This window comes from Gossypium raimondii, chromosome 13, assembly GCF_025698545.1.
Source record: "Gossypium raimondii isolate GPD5lz chromosome 13, ASM2569854v1, whole genome shotgun sequence".
In the NCBI taxonomy this organism is placed as follows: domain Eukaryota; kingdom Viridiplantae; phylum Streptophyta; class Magnoliopsida; order Malvales; family Malvaceae; genus Gossypium; species Gossypium raimondii.
In genome coordinates, this window is record NC_068577.1 from 3,569,938 (window position 1) to 3,596,000 (window position 26,063).

General features: G+C 33.1%; 1 protein-coding gene and 1 long non-coding RNA gene across 2 annotated transcripts in view; both read left to right on the top strand.

Moving 5' to 3' along the window:
- The window catches only part of LOC128036064 (uncharacterized), a 98,199-nt gene extending 89,840 nt beyond the window's left edge, over positions 1-8,359 (top strand). Inside the window, exon 2 of the long non-coding RNA XR_008192904.1 lies at positions 7,916-8,359. This is a non-coding gene — a long non-coding RNA (uncharacterized LOC128036064). The remainder of the gene's footprint in view (positions 1-7,915) is intronic.
- On the top strand, positions 5,634-7,806 carry LOC105781986 (cytochrome P450 CYP749A22). The gene is made up of 5 exons (XM_012606491.2): positions 5,634-6,098; positions 6,184-6,407; positions 6,477-6,709; positions 6,791-7,169; positions 7,254-7,806. The coding sequence occupies exons 1-5, from the start codon at positions 5,816-5,818 to the stop codon at positions 7,692-7,694; spliced, it is 1,560 nt and encodes a 519-aa protein (XP_012461945.1). The 5' UTR covers positions 5,634-5,815; the 3' UTR covers positions 7,695-7,806.
- Positions 8,360-26,063: the final 17,704 nt, after the last annotated feature.

A 26,063-nucleotide genomic window follows, 5' to 3' on the forward strand; every position in this document is an offset into this window, starting at 1 on the left:
GTTAGAAAAATCTTTTAAAGGAGTAGAAATTAAATTGTAATTTTTACGATAGTAAAAATGTAATTTCACCATTTTAATAGCTTATATCTTTATAATTTTTAAAGAATTAAATCAAATTTTTTTCATTTAGAGAGATTAAAATATAATTTTAACTTTACTAATTTAAAAATTATTTTTAGAAGTGAGGTACCCTTCCATTAGCATATTATACACTCCTTCGCAAAGAACTTGATAGTGGCGAAGTTAAAGTGTTAAGGGTGTAGAAAAAGGCCTTGTCTGTTTTGATTAAATGAAAAAGAATTTCCTTTAAATCCTCTCAAAATAGAAATCATTTAACTTAATCCTTTTAGCTCTTGAATGAAATAAAATATTACAAATTAGAGACTAGGCTACGGTTTATTGAGGAAAAAGAGAAAGACAATCAATCGAGTTACCTCCTATGACCAAGTTACCTCCGCTCCAAACGAGTTGAATTCGACTCCATAACAGACGGGGGACGTCTGATTTCACCAATCACTATAGAACCTTCCAGAATATAAAGACTGACGGTTCTTTTACCTTTTAACAAAACGAGAGCTCCACGAGATACTTTAATGTCGGTCGACTCGATGTTGATTCTGCATCCTTTCAAGTCTGAAAAACTCAAAGAGATGAGATTCTTTCGTAAATTAGGTACATACCTGACATCTGAGAGTGTCCTAATCATCCCGTCGTGTATCATAATTTTAACAGTACCAATACCAATTACCTTACTAGATGAATCGTTTCTTATGCGCACAACTCCACCTTTAACCGAACTGTATGTGGAGAACCATTCTCTATTGGGACACATGTGGAAAGAACATCTCGAATCTAGGATCCACTCGGACGTGAGCTTGGAGTTATCGCTCATTGACACTAATAAGAAATCATCACTGCTTTCATCGGCCAAATTAGCACTAGCTACATCTTCCTCGTTACTCTCAGCAGGTCTTTTATTTTACAGTTTATAACAATTTGCTTTAACGTGACCTAACTTTTTACAATAGCGACACCTTTTGTCTCGTTTCTTTGATGCTATCAAAATGGAAGCTTGCCTATCTGCCTTACTATCCAAACCAAACTCATTGTCGAGTTTGTCTCTACTCAACAAATGACCCTTCACATATTGGAACGAGAGTTTGTCTCTGCCATAAATCAAGATCTCCCTCAAAGACTTGTATGAATGAGTAAAGAGCACAATAATAGCATAGTCTGATCTTCATCGTCAATATGAACCTCAATGTTCTTTAAATCATTTAAAAGAGTAATGAATTGACTGATGTGATCTCTAAGAAGTTCACCTTCGTTCATGCGAAACGTAAATAGACGTTGTTTCAACACTAAACGGTTAGCCAGAGACTTAGTCGCATAAAGAGTTTCTAACCTTTTCCACAAGGCAGATGAGGTCTTCTCCATCAACACATCTTGCAATACCGTATTTGTGAGGCACAACTGGATTGCAGATAAGGCCTTTTCATCAAGCTCTTCCCATTCTGTTTGATTTAGATTCTCAGGCTTTTTTCCGATAACAACCTTTTTCAAGCCGGTTTGAACTAGAATTGCCATCATCCGAACTTGCCACAGATTGAAATTTGTCTCACCATCGAACTTTTCAATTTCAAACCTTATTGCTACCATCTCTGAATGAGCTGATTTATGAAAATTAAATTAGCTCTGATATCACTTGTTAGGATCGATCCGATTAAGTAACAAGTAAAAAAATAACGGAATAAATTGAGAAATTGAACACACAAATTTAACGTGAAAAAACCTCTCCAAAAGGATAAAAAAATCACGGGCAAAGATAATTTTATTATAATGGCAAAAGAACAAAAAGTACAAAAGATGAAGATAAAAACTAAACTCCAAAAACCCAAAAACAAAGAACCCTTAAAACGTAAATACAAAATTCTCTAAATATATTATGAGTTCTAATCTCTAATGGGTGTATTTTTTAAGGTTGTAAAAGAGCCTATTTATAAGCTAAATTAATAGGTCAAATAATAATAAAATAATCTCGCCTAATTAGAGTTTGATTGAAACAAATAAACAGAGTTTAACTGAAAGATTATTTCTCAAATTTGACTGAAATAGGAGTCATACTCAACACTAAGAAACTGGCCCATTATGCCTTTCTTGGGCAGAGCTTAAAAGTAAATCATCGCCACCTTCTACTCTAATTATTGTAGTGGAACATTTACAAACTTATACTTTTTTGCAGAATATGATTCCAGCAGTAGTTGCTAGCATTGAAACCATGCTTGAGAAATGGAAAAGTAAGGACGGCAAAAAGATAGAAGTGTTCCAAGAGTTCAGATTATTGACTTCAGAAGTGATATCCAGAACCGCCTTTGGTAGCAGTTACTTGGAAGGGGAGAAGATTATTGACATGTTGATGAAGTTGACAGTAATTGCAGGCAGAAATATTTATAAAGCAGAGATTCCCATCATCAGGTAACGTCATCAAATCTTTACTTTGCTAATCAACATACTTCAGCCGCCAATGGGTTGATTTAATCTGGTTTTCCTTTTCAGCAAGTTTTGGAAATCTGCTGATGAAATTGAATCAGATAAAATTGCCAAAATGATACATGATTCTGTTATAAAGATTGTTAAAAAAAGGGAAGACAAAGTAGTCACTGGAGAAGCTGATAACATCGGTCGTGATTTTCTGGGATTACTTGTAAATGCTTATCATGAGGCGGACCAGAAAAATAGGCTTTCGATACAAGATTTGGTAGATGAGTGTAAAACTTTCTATTTTGCTGGGCAAGAAACAGTCAATTCCTTGCTTGCATGGGCAACCCTGCTTTTAGCAATACACACCGATTGGCAAGATAAAGCAAGAGCAGAGGTGATTGAGGTCTTTGATAATCAAAACCCAGATTCTGAAGGGATGGCCAAATTAAAGACGGTAAGCAAACTATACAAATTCAATAGCTTGAAAACTAACAGTGAACATTTATATTGCCTTTTGGATTTCTTTTTCTCCAACAGATTACCATGATTATCAATGAAACTTTACGGCTCTATCCTCCTATAAGTGGCGTGATAAGAAAAGTAGGAAGAGAAGTCCGATCAGGAACACTTGTCCTGCCTATTCATTCAGAGGTCGACATGCGAATCATAGCACTTCACCATGATCCTGACTTATGGGGAGATGATGTTGATCTTTTCAAACCAGAGAGGTTTGCTGACGGCTGAAACTACTAAGTACAATGCAGCTGCATTTATGCCCTTCGGATTGGGACCTCGATCTTGCGTAGGCATGAGCTTTACAATCATTCAAGCGAAAATTGCACTTTCCATGATTCTGCAACGCTACACTATCAATCTCTCCCCTAGCTATGTTCATGCACCTTTACAACGTCTTACACTCAGGCCACAACATGGGATTCAGGCCACAACTTTTTTTTTGTTTTAAAATATAATTTCTTTCCTAACGATATAATTTGTTTATCTAAAAGTGTTTTAGCTATAATAAAATTTGTTACAATATCTTTAACACAATGGTAATAGTTACAAATACTATTACGCAACCATAGTATATTGGTTGCAAAATAAAATTTGCAACAATGTAAAATTAAATTTGCTAAGTTTTTACGTAACAATAATAATATTGATTACTAAATATTATTTTGTAAGGATATTTTATTTAGTTGTGTATTACATTGTGCAATGATTATATTTCATTGTCAAAAAATATTTTAACAACCATTAAACGTGGTTATCAAATCATTTACGTAACAATAATACTATTTGTTGCTGAATATTATTTTGCAATAATGTTTTAATTGGTTGTGTACTAATTACGCAACAACTATAAAAATTTATAAATTGAGTTCGGTTGTTAAAATAGGATTCGTTAACTCGACTAATTCAAATTTTTTTACTCGATCGAATATTCACCACTATTTCTAAACTATAATAATGGAAACTCGTTAAGTCATAAAAATTCAAGTAAATGTTTTAAACTTGAGTTTTATGAATACAAAAATAATTTTAAAAGCTATTTTAAATTATAAAATTTATTTGGTATAAATTAAAATTAAATACAAAATATAATTAGATTGTTTGATAAAATATAATATTTTAAAAATTTAAAGGTGGGGTATTTGAAGAATTTAAAAGAGATAAAATAAAAATAATTGAAACAAATTCTACATTAAGATATAAATAGTTATTTATCTACTTTTCAGTTTCCATATCTTTTCGTAGAAAAATCCAATCATTTGTTTTTATTATGAATCATCAAACTTGCTTAAAACATAAATTATTAGTTGATTTAATTTTTTTAATTGATTATCAAACAAGCCCTTGATTCAAGTGCCATTTATGTCAAAAAAGTTTTAAGTAATAGTAACATAAACATTCATTTTATAACAATAAAGTTAAAGCCACGAATATTTTCAAAAAAATTCAATTAAGCCCTTGAATGTTAAAATTTCAATCAATTAAGCTCTTTGATAGTTAAAGTTAACAGTTAATTGTTATAGTTAAAATTTCAATCAATTAAGGCACGGTGTAGCGTTTGTTTACCTCATCCTTTAACCTTGTGGTTGAGGGTTCGGTCCCTACTTATGGAAATGAAGCACATTTCATAGTCAGTCATTTACCTATTTGGAGAGCACTTATAGTGAGGAGATTAACTACTGTTGTTGTTGGTGGATACCCTGATTATGACAAATAAAAAATAACAACTGTCTTTTTTTTTGGATTATTTTTGCCAAGTGCCATGCTAAGATTGTGCCACGTGGTATGAAATTAGAAAAATCATATAAAAATTATAAAAGAATTATAAAAATGAATAAAATTAGAAAAAAATATATAAAAAATCTATTTTTAAAAGGTTAATAAATTTTATATTTTATTATTTTTAAAAGGATAATAAATTTTTAAAAGGTTTTTTTTATTCTTATATTTTTAAGGGCGATTTAAATTTAATTTCAAAATAGGGCATGCCTAATATATAAATAGACATTTAATTGGTGTCCAAGAGGAATGGCGTCACTCCTATTTTTCATCTAGTTTAAAAATAATAATTACTTCATCAGGTATCTGAACATTTTATATAATTTTTTTTCAGTTCGATGTCACCAATAACAACGACGACACCCAAAATATATATTTTTTAAAACTACCAATGACAATGAGTCACCGACATTTACTGTTTAAAATGAGTTTCAAAATAAGTCATTTTTATAAATAATTAAAAGTTTTGGGTATTTTTAATAAAAAAGCCTAAGTTTGATGAATGGCGTCAGCCATTATGTAGGTCTACTTAATACGAAAACGACGGCTTGGTTTTGTTGGCCAAAAGGAAAGTACCTTTTGGGTTTTGCTTTGCCCAAATGCTAGCAAAGTCTTTGCATGCATTTGTTTGATTGGAAAAGTGAGAAATAGATGAACATGGTAAGCACAAATTCTAGACATTACCATATCACCTATAAAATTTAGTTATCTTTTTAATTTCTTTTGGTGTATTATAAAAAAAAATTCTAATAACACGACTTGAATCAAATCATATCTTAGTCAAGAGATGGGGTTATTTTAATTTTTGTCTATAAAAAGAATCTTGTTCATTGAGGGCCCTAGTAGGAGGTATTGAATAAGAACTAGAAGTCAAATCCTGCACGCTTCCCATTTCTGTGTATTGAATTGGCTGTAATTTTCAAAGGACATGAACCTTGAAGAGGGACAAGTGTAGTCTCTTGATGATAAATGTGTTGACTGTCACCTTGCAAAACCCAGATTACCATAACAGGTGCAAAATCTGATCGGTGAAGATAAGAAAATGGAGACCATGGGAAATCTTCTAATCCTGTTTACAGCTTCTTTATGCCTCTACCTTTTCGTTGCTTTGCTCAATGTTTTCTACAAGTATTGCTGGATACCTCAACGGGTACAGTTCATCATGAATTCACAAGGAATCAGAGGACCTCCTTATGAATTTATCCATGGAAACAACAAAGAAGCTGCCCAAATGCTCATGGAAGCATCTACCAAACCTATGGCCTTGACACACGATATATTTCCCAGAGTCATGCCTCATGTTTACTCCTGGATCAACAAATACGGTGAGAATATGTTTTTTTTTCCTTTCTTGGGTAGTATTTTCTGATTAACCTCCACTTTCCATGAAGAGAAATCATTTTCTTTCAGGGAAGACTTATCTTAGTTGGAATGGAATTCGAGCTCAACTGCTAATTACAGACCCAGATCTAGTCAAAGAGGTCCTTAAAAACAGTGACAAAGCTTTTCGAAAGCCAAAGGCTTCATATTTCTTCGACAAGCTACTAGGCGATGGGCTTGCTTCAACCGAACGTGAGAAATGGGCAAGGCAAAGGAAACTGGCCAATTATGCCTTTCATGGGGAGAGCTTAAAAGTAAATCATCTCTACCTTCTAATCTAATTATTGTAGTGCGACATTTACAAACTTGATAATTTCTTGCAGAATATGACTCCAGCAGTAGTTGCTAGCGTTGAAACCATGCTTGAGAAATGGAAAAGTAAGGAGGGCAAAGAGATAGAAGTGTTCCAAGAGTTCAGATTATTGACTTCAGAAGTGATATCCAGAACCGCCTTTGGTAGCAGTTACTTGGAAGGGGAGAAGATTTTTGACATGCTGATGAAGTTGTCAGTAATTGCAGGCAGAAATATTTTTAAAGCAAAGATTCCCATCATCAGGTAACTTCATCAAATCTTTACTTTGTTAATCAACATACTTCAGCTTACAATGGGTTGATTTAATCTGGTTGTCCTTTTCAGCAAGTTTTGGAAACCTGCTGATGAAATTGAATCAGAAAGAATTGCCAAAATGATACATGATTCTGTGATGAGGATTGTTAAAAAAAGGGAAGAGAGAGTAGTGAACGGAGAAGCTGATAACTTTGGTCGTGATTTTCTGGGATTACTTGTAAATGCTTATCATGAGGCGGACCAGAAAAACAAGCTTTCGATTCAAGATATGGTAGATGAGTGTAAAACTTTTTATTTTGCTGGGCAAGAAACAGTCAATTCCTTGCTTGCATGGGCAACTCTGCTTTTAGCAATACACACCGATTGGCAAGACAAAGCAAGAGCAGAGGTGATTGAGGTCTTTGGTAATCAAAACCCAGATTCTGAAGGGATGGCTAAATTAAAGACGGTAAGCAAACTATACAAATTCAATAGCTTGAAAACTAGCACTGACCATTTATATTGCCTTTTGGATTTTTTTTTTCTCCAACAGATTACCATGATTATCAATGAAACTTTACGGCTCTATCCTCCTATAAGTGGCGTGACAAGAGAAGTAGGAAGAGAAGTCCAATTAGGAAAACTTGTCCTGCCTACTCATTCAGAGGTCGACATGCGAATCATAGCACTTCACCATGACCCTGACTTATGGGGAGATGATGTTAATCTTTTCAAACCAGAGAGGTTTGCTGATGGGATAGCGAAAGCTACTAAGTACAATGCAGCTGCATTTATGCCTTTTGGATTGGGATCTCGATCTTGCGTTGGCATGAGCTTTGCAATCACCGAAGCGAAAACTGCACTTTCCATGATTCTGCAACGCTACACTGTCACCGTCTCCCCTACCTATGTTCACGCTCCTGTACCACGTCTTACACTCAAGCCACAACATGGGATGCAGTTGTTGTTTCATTCACTACATTATGATGCTTAAAATTCTAGGTTGTTGGTCTCCAATATAGTAATATATGATAAAATGTGGATGATACTGTATTTTGCAACCATACAATGATAAATGGTTTGGGGATTTCATGTTTTGGCAACAAGATTATATGCTTTTTTTTGTTGTTGATATTGTTAAAGGTTAAATGGGTATTACAGCAAACATCGCCACCGCAGGAGCAGGCCCTACAGTCCTGTGGATAACATAATTAGGTGTCTTTCTTCCATTACTACTGCAGTAGTGAAGTTTTTATTCCACTTGGTTCCCTTCTTCCAGAGTTTCTGCTTGAAACACTCACTCCTGGAGCCGGCCATTACATTGCTTGTTTAGCTTTCATGGAAGGCTCCAAGCTCATTAGACCAGAAACATTGTTCCTTTGCCTATGTATCTTTTTGACATATTCTCTTAAGGAAGAGCTACTTATATCAAGGCTCCATCTTTCTGAGTTGCAGGGCAAAAGTGTTGGAACAATGGCAGCATGTATTAATCCAAATAGCAAGCAGAACCAAATGAGATCGAAGCAAAAGAAAACAAAGCACAAAAGCAATGAACAAGACTTGAATACTCAGCAAAAAATGTAACCGAACATCAATTTCATTCAAATTTCAAAATGTAATTAAGTTACAATTGATAAAATGACAATTACCTAATTGTTTAACTGCCCCAACTAATACATTTCTAATACTAACTTAGAACAACAAAAGAGATAAGCTGACATACCAGCTTTTACATCAAAATCAAATCACTAACTTAATCTTACCAACTTGTAAGCAAGTTAGCATTGAACTAAACAAAAAATACATAACAACTAAGTGACCAAATCTGATTGCTTCATTCGGTCCAGTTTCATCCTTGCGCACCAAGCAAAGCTGCTGAGCTCGATGGCCAACCATGCTGCTGGTTTCATGTTGCAATGCAGTCCAGCCTTCAACACTCCTCCTTGGACTGTATGCAACACATGCCAATTGCACTTCTCAATGTCTCAAATCGAGCAGCTCCTAAGGGCTTAGTTAGCATGTCAGCCAATTGTGCCCCTGAGCTACAATGAACAAGGCTGACTTCCCTTGTTTGCTCAGCCTCTCGAACAAAGTGCATGTAATACCCCAAAAATTTTTACAGTAATATATTATCTTTGATATAATAAATAAGAATATAAAGTGAAAAAAAAGGGGGAAATTTTGGAGCTATGTCAACATTGGGAATTATATTATGACATATTAGTTTAAGAAAGGATTAAATCACAAAAGTGAGAAAAGTTTTGTTGCCCAAGAGTAAATACTCAAAATTTGAGGGGTTAAAGTGTAAATATGAAAAAGTTAAAGGACCAATGGTGTGAATATTTTAAAAGTGGAATGATCTAGAAACTAAGTAAAATGGATGGATTAGGACAAATTGAAAAAGGTGAAGAATTTTGAGGGACTAAATTGCAATTTTACTAAATTAAATGATGACTCAAGGATGGAATTTTAAAAGATTATAAAGGGCAAAATGGTCAATTAGAGAGAGAGAATTCTAGAAGTTAATAATGATGTTGGTGATGTTTTTAATTAATTAATTAGATAAATGTTATTTAATTAATATTTTATTAAGATTTTAGTATTATTTTATTATTAAATGATTAATATAGAAGGGAGGAAAGATGAAGAGAATTCATCATCTTTCCCATGCACCAACGTGAGAAGAAGAAGAAAGAAAGAAAGTTTTCTTTTCTTTACAATTTGGTCCTTTTTACCAAAAATCCACCATTTTCACTTAGAATTCAAAGAAATTTTCCATAACCACCAAGAGAAAATTGATAAGGAGACTATGGGGAGCTAGAATATCAAGTTAGATTCAAGAAATAGAGGCTGGAGGAGAGAGAAAATCAAGCTAAAGATTGAAATTAATAGAGCAATGTAAGAACATCAAGATTTCAATATATTTTTGAGTTTGATATTATTGAAAAAGTATGAAATTGATGTTAATGTAGGATTTCATTATATAAGGTTCTATGTTCTTTATATGTTAATGAAGAAAAATAAGAGAAAGTGATGGGAAATACTATAGAGAAAGGGAATAAGGGTGTTATAAATTTAGTAATCAACATTTTGCACTAAAACAGTTTTGGACAGCAGCAGTAGGTTAACTTTGAAAAATCACCATAAATCATGGAAATCGAATTAGAGGATGAGAAAAATATGGAATTAAATATTATTGAGTCTAGTTTCCCATATAAGAAATGGTGTAAGTAATGTAATTGTAAATCATGAGATATAATGAATTTTGTGAGACAAGATCAGAATAAATTCGGGTTCCCCTGTTCTGACTTTGGAAAATCATCAAAAATTGCATAAAAATAATTAGGGGTTAAAATTTAAATTATTAAAATCCTTAATGAGTATATTTTTAATATAAAGAAATGGTAACATCATCTGAAACCTATACGATGAGATAATTAATTTTTAGTGAACAAGGGTCGAAACTGTCAGATAGCAGAATAGGGATGAATTTAAAGAATAAACTGTACTTATTGGCTAAACTAAAAATTATGAAAATTTTATGTTAAGAAGATATGTGAGTCTAGTTTTGGGAAAAATTATCAGATCTTAATTTGGAGTTTCGTAGCTAAAGATATGAATAATTTAGTGATTATTACTCAATTGGGCAGCTTTGAATGAAAATATAAATAAATGGTGAAATTATAGATAATGTTACAAATAAGCATGTTATATACATTAAGGATGTGGAATGGAGAGGAGGAGGAGGAAAATATATGATTATTCAACTAGCATGAGTTTTCATTAAAAATGGCCAATTTACCTGTTTTAGATTCAGGGACTAAATTGAACAAATGTGAAACTTTAAGGGTAAATTTGTAAAAAGTCAAAAAGTGACCAAATTGCATGAAATGAATTGTTTTATTATTTAAATTAGTAAATTGAATAAAACATTAATTTAGATAAAGATTGAGTGGAAATTCGAGAAAAATAGAAATTTTCCAAAATGTCCCTGAATTTTGCTATTTCTGCAATTTAGCCTGGTAAGTTCGTATGAACTATATTTTGTACAATTTTAATAGAAGTGAATGCTATTTGGTAATGAATATTATATATATGTGTGTTTTATTATTGGAATTGAATTATTATTGGTAATAGGTATAATTATTATTTGTTTTGAAATGATTATCGGAAGCTTGATTAGGTTGGAAGCTTGTTGGAGATACATCACATTATCCATTGGTTCTATTGGTAATTTTGGATGATTTGATTCTTGTTATAATGACTTGTATAAGCTAAATTGGTTAATGATAACTCATAAATGTTTTGATTTTGATTGGTTATAAATATGAATGCTTGATGAAATGTAATGTCTAAAAATTTATTTATAAACTCCGGTAATGCTCTATAACCCTATTCTGGAGAAGGATACGGGTTAGGGGTGTTACAGTGCAACTTAATTTTAAAGTGCTTAGTTTTACCATGGAACACAGGGTTCTTGGCTATAGCAACTGCTGACTGGTTGTCCACCCAAATTTCAGTTGCTTCAGCTTGTGTTTCATTAAGGTCTTGAAGTAATTTCCTGAGCCAAATGGCCTGATTGACTGCTGCTGCTGCTGAGATATACTCTGCTTCAGCTGTGGATTGAGCAACAGTCTGTTGCTTCTTTGAACTCCAGCAAAACATACCCGATCCAAGTGTGAAGAAGTATCCAGAGGTACTCTCCATGTCATCAAGGGATCCTGCCCAGTCACTGTCTGAAAAACCTTCAAGTTTCAACTTCTTTCCACTTTCAAACATTACACCAAAGTTAGTAGTGCCTTTGATGTATCTAAGAACCCTTTTTGCTGCCTTCAAATGAGCTTCATTGCAGCAGTGCATGAACCTCGATAGCAAACTGACACCAAACATGATGTCTGGCCTAGTTACAGTTAGATACAGCAGGCAACCTACTAGGCTTTGATAGTGCCTCTCATCAACCCTTTGCTGATCACCATTGCTGGTCAATTTTTCACCCTGAGCCACTGGTGTGCTGACTATTTTACAGTTTTGCATGCAAAATTTGCCAAGAACCTTCAAAGCAAATGTGTGTTGGCTAATGAAAATGCCTCGATCTGACTGGTGAACTTCCATGCCAAGGAAGTATGTCATGATCCAAAAATCAATCATTTCGAATACTTGCTGCATTTGAACCTTGAACTCATCAATGAGCTCAACTTTGCTCCCTATTACTAGCAAATCATCCACATACAAGGAGACAATCAGCAAGGTTTCTTGTTCTGACTTCTTAACATAAAGAGTAGGTTCACTAGGACTTTTCACAAATCCAAGCTTGATCAGGTAACTATCCACTCTGTCATACCAGGCCCTTGGTGCCTGTTTCAAGCCATAAAGGGCCTTTCTCAGCTTGTACACTTTGTCTTCATGTCCAGCAACTTCAAAGCCTTCTGATTGCTGGATGAAGATCTCTTCCTTGAGAAAGCCATTCAAGAATGCTGATTTTACATCCAATTGGTGAACCCTCCACTACTACTGAGCTGCTAAAGCAAACAGGAGCTTGATTGTGTCCAGTCTTGCTACTGGAGCAAATGTCTCCAAGAAGTCCACACCATATTGCTGACTGTAGCCCTTCACCACAAGTTTGGCCTTATACTTGTTTAAAGAGCCATCAGCATTGTATTTGGCCCTGTACACCCATTTAACCCCTATGAACTTCTTGTGTTCTGGTCTGCTCACCAATTCCCATGTCTGATTCTTGTTAATCATTTCTAACTCAATCTCCATGGCTTTCAGTCAGTTCTTGTCTCTGGCAGCTTCCTCAAAATCTGTAGGCTCAATCATAGCAACACTACACCTCTGATAAACATCAATCAAAGTTCTGGTGCCCCTAACTGGTGTATCATCAACAGCATCATCTTTTGGTCCCTCTTCTGTAGGTTCAACAACCAAGTCCAACTGGTCCATTTCAGACATGTCAGCTTCAGCACCATTCCAATTCCACACCTTTTCTTCATCAAATTTTACATCCCTGCTGACTAAGACCTTCTTTGTTGTAGGATCATACACTCTATAACCCTTCTTGTTGCTGCTATAGCCAACAAAGATTCCTGGAGTAGCCCTGCTCTCGAGCTTGGTTCTCTTTTCCACTGGAATAAGAGCATAACACACACAACCAAACACTTTCAAGTGTGTTACAACTGGTTTGACCCCATCCCAAGCCTCAAAAGGGGTTTTATCCTTGACTGCACGAGTTGGTAGCCTATTGAGCAGGTATACTGAGGTGTTGACTGCCTCAGCCCAAAACTGACTTGGAAGCTTGCTTTGAAACAATAGGCACCTGGCCATGTTCAGCACAGTCCTATTTTTCCTTTCACAAACTCCATTCTGTTGAGGAGTATAGACTGTTGTAAGCTGATGGTGAATCCCAGCACTGTCACAAAGCTTTTGAAATTTGTCACTCACATATTCTGAACCATTGTCAATCCTCAAGGATCTAATTTTGCAGCTTGACTGATTTTTAGCATATGCCTTGAATTTACAGAAGGCCTCAAATACCTCTAACTTCAGTTTCAAGAAGTAGACCCAATACATCCTTGTTAGATCATCTATAAACAGAACAAAATACTTGTTCTCACTGTTTGAAGGTGGTCTTATAGGACCATGAACATCAGAGTGCACCAATTCTAGCTTATTTTGAGCTCTCCAAGTACTGTCAGCAGAAAAAGGCAGTCTAGCCTGCTTACCAAGCTGACAAACCTCACAAACAGTCCCACTGACTTCAATTTTTGAAATGTCATCAACCAAATTCAGCCTATGCAACAGATCAATGGATCTGAAATTGGCATGGCCTAGTCTCATATGCCATAAGTCTGTGCTATCAACCAGACTGGTGTATGCCTTTCTTTCTACTTGACTAACATCCAGCATAAAACATCTATCAGCCATAGAGACTGTGACTAACTCCTGACCATGCATGTCTTGAACAATACAGCAACCATTTTTAAAGACCAAGGTATAGCCTTTTTTAACTAATTGGCCTACACTAAGCAGGTTCTGGTCTAAGTTAGGTACAAAAAACACATCAGGGATCAACTTGTTACCTGAACCAGTGCTAACCAGCACATTGCCCTTGCCCTTGGCCTCAATCAGCTTGCCATCTCTAATTTTGATTCTTGAGTGGAAGCTTCTGTCTAGGCTCTTAAACAGCTTCTCATCTGCTGCTATATGGTGTGAGCAGCCACTGTCTAGCAGCCAATTGTTGCTGACCTTTGTTGTGCCAACAAAACAGGTTGCTGTGAACGCATGCTCCTCCTGAGCTTGCAAGTCCTCAGCAGGTCGAGCTTGTTGCTGAGTGGTCTCCTTTGGTTTGCCCTTGCACACCTTCTCCACATGACCAAACTGCTTGCACTTTCTGCATCAAATATCTGGCCTAAACCAGCAGTACTTTTCTGAGTGTGTTGTCTTCTTGCAGTGAACACATGGTGGGAACATCCTTTTTGCTTCATTTCTTCTTGATTTGGCCCTTCTATTGTGCCAAGGCTTTTTTCCTTTTGCACTTACACTTGAGCCTTCACTGGCTTTAGCCTGGAAAGCAACCTCAATATTCTCCTCCTGCCTATTTGCCCTCCTTTTCTCAAGTGCATACAGTGAGTTTATCAACTCAGACAATGAAATGGTTGATAAGTCCCTCGAGTCCTCAAGTGAAGAGATTTTTTACTCAAATTTCTTAGGAAGAGTTGTGATGACCTTTTCAACAACTCTGCTCTCTGTGAAGTCCACTCCCAGGAGCCTTATGCTGTTGACAATGGCCATTATCCTATCCGAGTACTGCTTGATGGTCTCAGACTCCCTCATTCTCAAATTCTCAAAGTCTCTCCTGAGGTTGATCACCTGCTGTTGCCTTGTTTTGTCAGTCCCCATGAACTCCTCCTTCAGCTTCTCCCAAGCCTGCTTTGGTGAGTCACAGGCCATGATGTGAGTGAATATCACATCAAACACTCCATTTTGCAAACAGGCCATAGCCTTGTGCTTCTTGGCTCGCTCATCAACATGCTGTCTCATCTGTGCAATAGTGGGATTGGCTCTCAATAGAGGTGGTTCAACATCATTCTCAATCACACTCCAAAGATCGTGTGCCTGGAGATAAGTCTTCATCTTGACTATCCAAAAGTGATAGTTTTCTCCAGCGAACACTGGTGGAGGTGGTGGAGTGAAACTCATCCTGCTAGACTGAGTTCAAAGGCTTCGATCTCTTCTAAATTTGAACTATGCTTTTGCTTTTGGTATGAAAACAGCAGAATGCAAAGGCCCCTCAAAGATTTGGGCTCATAATACCATTTGTTGGAACAATGGCAGCATGTATTAATCCAAATAGCAAGCAGAACCAAATGAGATCGAAGCGAAAGAAAACAAAGCACAAAAGCAATGAACAAGACTTGAATACTCAGCAAAAAATGTAACCGAACATCAATTTCATTCAAATTTCAAAATGTATTTAAGTTACAATTGATAAAATGACAGTTACCTAATTGTTTAACTGCCCCAACTAATACATTTCTAATACTAACTTAGAACAACAAAAGAGATAAGCTGACATACCAACTTTTACATCAAAATCAAATCACTAACTTAATCTTACCAACTTGTAAGCAAGTTAGCATTGAACTAAACAAAAAATACATAACAACTAGGTGACCAAATCTGATTGCTTCATTCGGTCCAGTTTCATCCTTGCGCACCAAGCAAAGCTGCTGAGCTCGATGGCCAACCATGCTGCTGGTTTCATGTTGCAATGCAGTCCAGCCTTCAACAAAAAGTCCGTTCTCCATGAAAAACTACCCATTTCCACTAAAGCACACTAGCTTTCGCCATACCATCCGCGAAAAAACCAGAAATGATACACCAGAAACTCCCTCAAGACAGACAGAGCCAAGCCACTTTCTCGCTAATCCCCATTGAACCCTCCAATTAAGCAAAGCCATTTCATATTTCAACCCAATGGCCACCACAATTGTCGTACTAAATTTACAAATTAAAATGCAAAAAGTAATAAAAAAAATACACAGCCCAAGCTCCAAAATGCAAGAAAGTCCATTTAAAATATGAGCCAAATTCAAATTCCAGTTTAAAAATTTGAATTTAATTCGTTTTTAATTTTGTAATTTAGTATATTCACTACAAGAAAAATATGAATTGTCAACATTAAAATTTATTGCTAAATGTTGTATTACCATTACTAAGATTTTATTGTAACAGCAAAAAAATCGTTGCGAAGTCGTTATGTATACCTCCATTGTATAAAATATGCACAACGATTTTACAAATTGAAAAGTCGTTTTAATTATATATATCGCAACGACTTTTTTCGTTTTAAAATATATATTTTTGTAATGACTTAATTTATTTGTCTAAAATGTTTTAGTTATAATAAAATTTGTTATAATATTTTAACACAACCATAATACTTTAGTTACAAAACTATTACCTAACAATAATATATTGGTTGTAATATAAAATTTGCAACAACTGTACATTAAAATGCTAAGTTTTGTAAGTAACAATAATAATACTGATATGTCATTGTATTACATTACTCAATGATTATATGTCATTGCCAAAAAATATTTTAATAACCATAAAATGTGGTTGCCAAATCATTTACTTAAGAACAATACTACTGATTACTAAATATTATTCTACAACTATTTTAATTTGTTGTGTACTACATTGAGCAAAAACAATATTATTTTTAATCAAATGGCTATATATAATTTAATAAAATTTAAAAATAATCTTAATAAAATTTTAAAAAAGTTTATTCATCCTCTAACTTAATAAAATTTAAAAAAAATTCATATTAGATTGAATTGACATTGAGGTTATATATAGTCATTGGTCATGTCAAAGAGAATAGCTCTACCAAAATAAAAATTTATTTTTATTAAAAAATTTAAAAAATTAATTGCAGCATATTAACCGTCATTCTCTATGACTCTATCAAATAAAATAATAATTTTAATTTCAAATTAAATATACAAATCACTTTAAAAATTGACATAATAAAAGTGGTGTGACCAATTTATTTTGCTCCCAAATATTATTATTTATTTTCCAGTTCCCAAAATATTTAAAAATATTGGTGTTAGAGTGGTATTTATACGGGTGAAGCCAAATAAATTAACTTTACCTACAAAAATTAATTTTGTTATAAAATAAAGAGAGATGGAGAGAATGAAGAACAAAGAAAATATGAAAGCAATAGAGAATGTACTTTATTAATCAAAGGGATGATTACAATGCTTCATGGGAGTTTCTATTTATAGGCATAAGAAGTATAAAAGAAGTAGAGATCTAATTCTAATAACTATTAGAATTTAAAGTACATCAAAGCTTTATCTTGATCATGATGGACATCCACTAAATAAGATATTTATAACACTCCCCCTTGGATGTCCATTAGTGGATAATGTGCCTCGTTAAAACCTTATTAGAAAAAATCCTATGGGATAAAAACCTAATGAAGGAAAAAGAGTACACAATATTCTATTACAAGTTGTCTCATTAAAAACCTTTACCGGGAAAACCCAATGGGACAATACCTTGGTTAAAGGAAAAGAGTACAACTTATTTTAGACTCCCCCTAATGGCAACATTACATTACATCTTTGAGTTGACGCATTCCAATCTTGCGTAGTAGTCTTTCAAATGTTGAAGTTGGCAATGCCTTAGTAAAAATATATGCTAAATTATCACTAGAACGAATTTGTTGAACATTTATATCACCTCTTTTCTCAAGATCATGGGTGAAGAATAATTTTGGCGAAATATGTTTCGTTCTATCACCTTTGATGTAACCACTCTTCAATTGAGCTATACATGTTGCATTATCCTCATATAAGATAGTTGGCATCTTTTCCTATAAAGGCAAATTACATATCTTCTGGATATGTTGGGTCAATAACCTTAGTCAAACACACTCTCGACTTGCCTCATTCATTGCAATTATTTCTACATGATTTGAAGAAGCAACAGCTAATGTTTGCTTTGTCGAACGTCATGATATGGTAGTACCCCCCCTCACATGTAAATAAATTGTAATACCCCAAAAATTTCTACAATAAGGAAAGTAAGATAATATCTCTGATATAGTAAAATAAGGAAATAAAGTGATAATAAGGGTAATTTTGAGTTATGTCAACATTGGGAAGTATATTATGACATATTAATTCAAGAAAGGATTAAATTGCAAAAGTGAGAAAAGTTTTGTTGCCCAAGAGTAAATACTCAAAATATGATGGGTTAAAGTGTAAATATGAAAAGTTAAAGGACCAAAAGTATAAATATTTTAAGGGTGGAATAATCTAGAAACTAAGGAAAATGGATGAATTAGGACCAAATTAAATAGGTGAAGAATTATGAGGGATTAAATTGTAATTTTATCAAATTCAGTGATGACTCAAGGATGGAAAAAGATCATAAAGGGCAAAATGGTCATTTCGAAGAGAGAGAAATATAGAAGATAATGACGATGTTGGAGATATTTTAGATTAAATAAATAAATAAATATTAGTTTATTAATATTTTAATTTGATTTTTAAATGATATTTTATTATTTTATTATTTAGTATATATATGTGGAAAGAAAGATGAAAAGCCACCATCCCACCATTTTTCCATGCATCAACGTGAGAAGAAGAGAGAAAGAAAGAAAGTTTTGCTTTCTTTACAATTTGGTCCTTCTACCAGAAATTTATCATTTTCACCTTGAAATCAAAAGAATTTCCTTAGCTATCAAGAGAGAAAAATAACAAGAAGACTATGGGGAGCTAGAATATCAAGTTAGATTTAAGTAATAGAAGCTGGAGGAGAGAGAAAATAAAGTTAAAGGTTGAAACCAATAGGACAAGGTAAGAACATCAAGATTAATTGAACATATTTTTAAGTGTGATATTATTGAAAAGCATGGAAATGATGTTATAGTAGAGTTTTCTTATATAAGGTCTTATTTTTTTATATATTAGTGAAGGAAAATAAGAGAAAGTGATGGGAAATATTATAGAGAAAGGGAATAAGAGTGTTATAAACTTAGTAATCAATATTTTGCACTAAAATAGTTTTGGACAGCAGCAGTAGGTTAATTTTGAAAAATCACCATAAATTGTGAAAATCGAATTAGAGGATGAATAAAACATGAAATTAAATCTTGTTGAGTCTAGTTTCTCATAGAAGAAACTTTGTAAGTAATGGACTTTTAAATCATGAGATATAATAAATTTTGTGAGACAAGGTCAGAATGAATTTGGGTTCCCCTGTTCTGACTTTGGAAAATCATAAAAATTGAAGAAAAATAATTAGGGGTTTAAATTTATAGGTTTAAAATTTTTAATGAGTCTATTTTCAAGAGAAATAAACAGGAACATCATCTAAATCCCGTACGATGAGATAATTAATTTTTAGTGAAGAATGGTCGAAACTGTCAGACAGCAGAACAGGAGTGACTTTAAAGAATAAACTATACTTATTGGCTGAACTAAAAATTCCGAAAATTTTATGGTAATAAGATAAGTGAGTCTAGTTTCAGAGAAAATTAGCAGATCCTAATTTGGAGTACTGTAGCTCAAGATAAAAATGATTTAATGACTATGACATGGATGGACAGCTTTGAATAAATTTATAAGTAAATAGTGAAATCATAGATAATGTTACTTATAAGCATGTTATATAAATTAAGGATGTGGAATGGAGAGGAGGGGGAGGAAAATAAATATATAAATATTCTGTTAGCAAGGATTTGCATTAAAAATGGTTAATTTGCATGATTTGGGCTCAAGGACTAAATTGAATAAAAAGTAAAACTTTAGGGGCAATTTTGTAAAATGTCAAAAAGATCAAATTGCATGAAATGAGTTGTTTTATTATTTAAATTAATTAATTGAATGAAATATTAATTTAGATCAAGATCGGGTAGATAATCGAGGAAATGGAAAATTACCAAAATGCCCCGTAAGTTCATATGAACTATATTCGTACAATTTTGATTAAAGTGAATGTTATTTGGTGATGAATAATATATATGTATATGTGTTAGTATTGAACTGAATTTAGTAAATTGAATTGAATAAGAAATATGTGTTTAGTAAAATAAAAATTTATGATTGGGTATTGAAATTGAGACTGATACTGAACTGAATTATGGAATACTGAATATTATTTTGTGTACTGCATTGAACTGTGAAATTACTGAAGTAATGAATTACTACATTACTGTGAAACTGATCGAAATAAGGAATTATAATTGATACTGAACTAAGATGGAAATTGTACTGAAAGGTGAATTAAATACCCTATTAACTAGTTGGGCTAGTCGGATATAGTTGGCATGCCATAGGATATGGAAGAGTACGGGTTTTTGCCGGCTTACTGATCAGGCATTTATATGCCGACTACTGTTACTATTATCGATTTGGCACTTTGTGTGTCGAATATTGTTACTGTTACTGTTACCGATTCGGCACTTTGTGTGTCAAATACTGTTACCATTACTGTTACCAATTCGGCACTTTGTGTGTCAAATACTGTTACCATTACTGTTACAGATTCAGCACTTTGTGTGTTGAATACTGTTACTGTTACTACTACTGTTACTGATTACTAATCAGGTACTATGTACCGTTTTAGGCACAGTGTGTCGTACTAGTGTGTTTGGTTGGATCCATGTATCCGCCAAAGCTCGAGTCTGTTAATAGGGGTAATTAAATGAAAAGTTAAATCAAACAAAATGAAACAGTTGAGCTATTGAAAGGAAACATGGTTGTAGAATATAATTTGAAAATGTGAACTGAATATGAAAATGTGAATAGAAAGCATGAACTAATTGTTCATGAGATAAATAAATGCTCAATGTAATAGTATATGATGTTAACAAATGAAAGCCAAATTCAATTATAAATATTGAGAAATGAATTATTATTGGAAATATATTATTGAATTTAATACTTAATTTGGTTTGAACGTGAGATTGAGTACAATCGTTTTATGGCAGAGGATGAATTGACGGATAAGACCATAATTGGGTTATGGCACTATGAACGTAAGACCATGGTCGAACCATGGCAGTGTTTATATGTGCAAGACCATAGTTGGACTATGGCACCAAAGAATGATGTACTCATATCCGTAAGTCGTCCTTCGATACAGAAAGAAACGATAAAAGATTTATGTGGTTGAATTGAAAGGTTTATAGATTATTATTGGTATTGATCTGAAATAAATGTAACCATTGATATTTAAATGATATAACGGGTAAAGTTCTGAAGTGAGATAACATGAGTTTGAAATGAACTATCATGTGATCAATTCGGAAAAATGCTTTAGTTAAATGCACTAGCTTGTGACTATGATTGAATGATATGCTTATGACTTGTGTGTCACGCATATGGAATAAATGTGGAAAGTAAAGAAATGCAAATGAAAATAAAGAAATTATGAAGAGTTAAAGTTATATAAAGTCCTACTAAGCTTGGGATAATATGTAATTGATACTATGAATTTATTCACCTTGTGAGTTGATGAATATAGCTTCATGAGTACTATGGTATTCATATTGGATATGTATAGATTTTATATTTTAAATGAACTAATATGACTAAAGACTACACAAGCTTCCTAAGCATTCATTGCTTACGTATTTTTTTATTTTTTTATTTACCCTACAGATTATCGGAAGCTCGATTGGGTTGGAAGCTGGTCAGAGATATATCACACTATCCATTGGTTCTATCAGTAATTTTGGATGATTTGATTCTGGTTATAATGGCATGTATAAGTTAATTTTAGCCAACGTTGGCTCATTAATGTTTTAATTTTGATTGGTTTCAAATATGAATGCTAGATGAAATGAAACGTCTGAAAATCAATCTGTAAATTTTTGTAATGCTCTGTAACCCTGTTCTGGCGACATATTCGGGTTAGGGGTGTTACATAAATATCCTGTTTGAGATCGACCTTTATGTGGGTCTAGTAAGTATCCAACATCAGCATAGCCAACTAATAGGGATTTTGAATCATCTGAATAAAATAACCCCATATCAATGGTCCCTTTGAAATACCTAAATACATGTTTAATTCCATTCCAATGCCTACATGTTGGAGAAGAACTAAATCTTACTAACAAGTTTACAGTGAAAGCTATATCAGGTCTTATGTTGTTTGTAAGATACATCAATGCCCCTATGGCACTTAGATATTGTACTTCAGGACCAAGAAACTCTTCATCATTCTCGCAAGGATGAAATTGATCTTTATTCACATCTAACGATCGTACAACCATCGGAGTACTTAATGGGTGTGTTTTATCCATGTAAAATTTCTTTAATATCTTTTTCATATAAGTTGATTAATGAACATGAATTTTATCTTTTAAATGCTTGATTTGTAATCCAAGATAAAACTTTGTTTTTCCAAAATTTTTCATCTCAAATTATTTCTTTAAACAATTTATTGTATTTTGAAGCTCTTCAGGAGTTTCCAATAATATTTAGATAATCAACATAAACAACAATTATTACAAAATATGATCCAAACCTTTTTAGAAAGACACATGGACAAATTGGATCGTTTTTGTAACCTTCCTTTAACAAGTCTTCACTAATACGATTGTACCACATACGTCCAGATTGTTTTTATCCATATAAACTTTTCTTTAATTTGATTGAGTAATTTTCTCAAGAAACTCTATATCGTTTTGGGATTTTAAATCCTTTAAGGATTTTCATATAAATTTCACTATCAAGTGTACCATATAAATAAGATGTAACAACATCCATTAAATGCATGTCAAGTTTTTCTTGTACTGCCAAACTAATAAGATGTCTCTTCATAATCAATGTCGGGCCTTTGCGAAAATCCTTGTGCTACAAGGCGAGCTTTATATCTTATGACTTCATCAATTTCATTTCGTTTTCGCACAAATACTCATTTATATCCTACCGACTTTACACCTTTAGGTGTTTTAGACTACAGGTCCAAAAACTTCACGTTTAGAAAGTGAATTCAATTATGCTTGAATTGCATCTTTCCATTTTGACCAATCTTTTCTATTTTTACATTCCTTAGTAGATTTAAGCTCAGGATCCTCATTTTCTTTTGTTATTTCAATAGCAACATTATAAGCAAAATTGTTGTCGATAACTACATTTTTTTCAGTTCCATCTTTTTCTCGTATTGACATAACTTATCGATATCTCTTTATTTTCATCATTTCTATTTTCACTTTTAGGTACCTGAATCTCTTTTTGAGTTTTATAATTAGTTATGTCACGGGTCTCTTCAGGAACTCCCGTCTCCACTATGTGACCATCTTGAATGTTTACTCCTTTTCTTTTATGAGGATTTTTATCTTTGAAACCGACCGGTCTTTCACGCTTCAAGCATGGACTACTTTCTTTTGCATTAACAGTTTGCCCTATTAGGACATCAATTCGTATTGGAGCATTTTCAGCTGGTATGTGAAATTTAATGAATTTTGCAGTTGATTTGTAAAATGAATTATCTGTTGAACTTCTGGTTCACGTTGCTTTGTACGAGGATCTTAGATATTGATAATTCATTCACATACCAAAACAGGCTTTTAGCGGCGTTTTTTTTTGCCTTCAGAAGCGCCGCTAAAAGTATTTGCGGCGTTTTCAGTAGCGCCGCAAAAAAATGCCGCTATTGACAACGCCGCTAACTTTTGCGGCGTTTTTAGAAATAAACGCTGCTATAGAACAAGACCTTTAGCAGCGCTTTTCACACAAACGCCGCTATAGAACAAGACCTTTAGCGGCATTTTTCACACAAACGCCGCTATAGAACAAGACCTTTAGCGGCGCTTTTCCCACAAACGTCGCTAAAGATCATGACATTTAGCGTCACTTTTCCCACAAACGCCGCTATAGAACAAGACCTTTAGCGGCGCTTTTCCCACAAACGTCGCTAAAGATCATGACATTTAGCATCACTTTTCCCACAAACGCCGCTATAGAACAAGACCTTTAGTGGCGCTTTTCCCACAAACGCTGCTAAACGCCGCTAAATGTCATGACCTTTAAAAAATATTTTAATTAAATAATATTTATTTCTATGATAAATATTATATTATGTTTTATTTTTGAAATTTAAACTTTAAACTATATACGTTTAAGGATAAAAAATATTAATTAAATTAAATTTTCTATTAAAATTTTAAATTTAAAACTAAATATAAAAATTAATGAATTTAAATTTAGAATTTAAATATTATGTTTAAATAAATAAGCAATCTAGCTCACAACTCATCTGATCTATATTAACTCGGCCAATTATAAAAGAAGCTACAAAACACGTAATAATTAATAATCATGGTTAAAGAAGCTAGTACACAAGATAGCTACAAAACACTATTTCAATAACACCAAATTCAAGTTCTAACTAGGATAAACGACCATGGAATGCAACATTAAATAACATTCCACTTGAAGAAGTGCTAAGCCTTGGCTTTTCCAGCTTGAAGAGATTGAATCCTCTGCTACACCTTCAATATCTAAAGGATGCAAAACCAAATGATCACATAAACTAACAAACTTGGTAAACAACAGAGATGTTAAAAATAAAAAATATATATAGCCATTAAGGCTCAAAAAAATATATATAACAAACAATTATGTGCAGCTTTAGTAGCAAGTTGAACCATACTAACAAACAACCTCAATCATAGCTCTTCCATGTGTCACAAATAGGCATTATTTCTAATGATTGTCTAAACTAGTCAATTGTTACTAGTACTTACCTATTCAGCCATGCATTTTGGCTTGAGGATAGGCCTTTTGTTTGCTTTAACTTATACACTATGAATTCTTTCTAATACAGGAAATGACCAAAACCAAAACAAATGAGATAAAGTACTAGTAACAATAAGGCAACTATAAAAAACGGCAATAAAACAAAAAGTAGATGATATTTAGTAAACTTAATTATAATAAAAATTTTCAATATGATCCATTTATCAAACCCCAAAAATGTAATAAACATATCACAGTTAGTATATGCATTCCATTTATAATTTTGTAAGCAAGTGATCAATCTATTGGTTCTCTTAGATGGAATTGAATGTAATTTGACCAATTTTATTGTTGTTTAGGTTTAATTGAAATTGATTTTTTTAATTCACGAAAAGTGGTATACAATCAGACTATTGAATTAAAATTAATAACCTAAATAAGATAATTATATAAAATTAGATAATAGTTAAGCTTTATCAATTATTATTTGAAACCGACTTTAAAGAAAGGGATAAAGTAACATTCAATCCAAGCTTAACGACTAAATTGAAAATTTTTGTTAAGTTTCAAAATTAATGTAGAATAAAAAATTTGAAGAACTAAATTAAAAAAATTGACAAATTTAAAGACTAAATGTTATTTTATCTATAGATGAATTGAAAATTGAAATGCCAACTAAGCTTCTTATATAGCAGCTCTGTCAACGTTATGAACTCCAGCAGAATCAATCAAACATAATTGACAATATATATATATATATAATTTTATACATAAAACCTTGTTTGCTCTAAAGAAATTTGGATTTCATAATATATTTAAATTATTCTTTAAATTATTTAAAAGAAATGTCTGCATGGATAGAGTCAAGTACCTTCTAGGAGTTCAGGCTGTTCGAATGGGGTACAAAGAGACTTAGCTGCTCCCATCTCACCCTTTGTTCGAGCTTTCACATCTTTCTCCACCTCCTATATATACAAAACATAAAACATCATTTAAGAAAAATGAGCTACATATGCCTGGAGAGATTAGAATATGATCCACTCATGTTGTTGCCTAACAAAATACTTGAGATTAATGATGATTAATGATGCGATTCGAGAAAAAGGGTAACAAATAAGCATTAAAACAATACCAATTAAATGCTAAATTGTCATGATCCCTATAAATAATAAGGATTCTACAAATTAAAGTCATACCTCCTCATCACATCAAGGAGCTAAGATCAGTTTATTTTGCCCAAGAGCTTTTACAAACTCGCCCCACGTTTTTACAACTTCAATGCAGGCATCTCTTTTTTTGTTTTGCCACATCGAATAGGTTCTGTTGAATCTTATCCAACATTCCTTTTACTTGTTCAACCAAAAAGACTCTAGAGATATCAGTCTTTTCTCCATTGTCACGACGAACTGCACGCACCTGTCCAATAAAACACACTTTGGTTTCAATAATAAGAAAATAATACATAAAAGAATAGAAGGAAAGCGGAAATAAGAAAAAAAGGGTTAATTGCATGACCTTAAAGAGCTAAGAAAATACGTAATTTTGTTTTGGTAATTTTGAGTACTATTAGAGGTTATGAATTCCGAGGA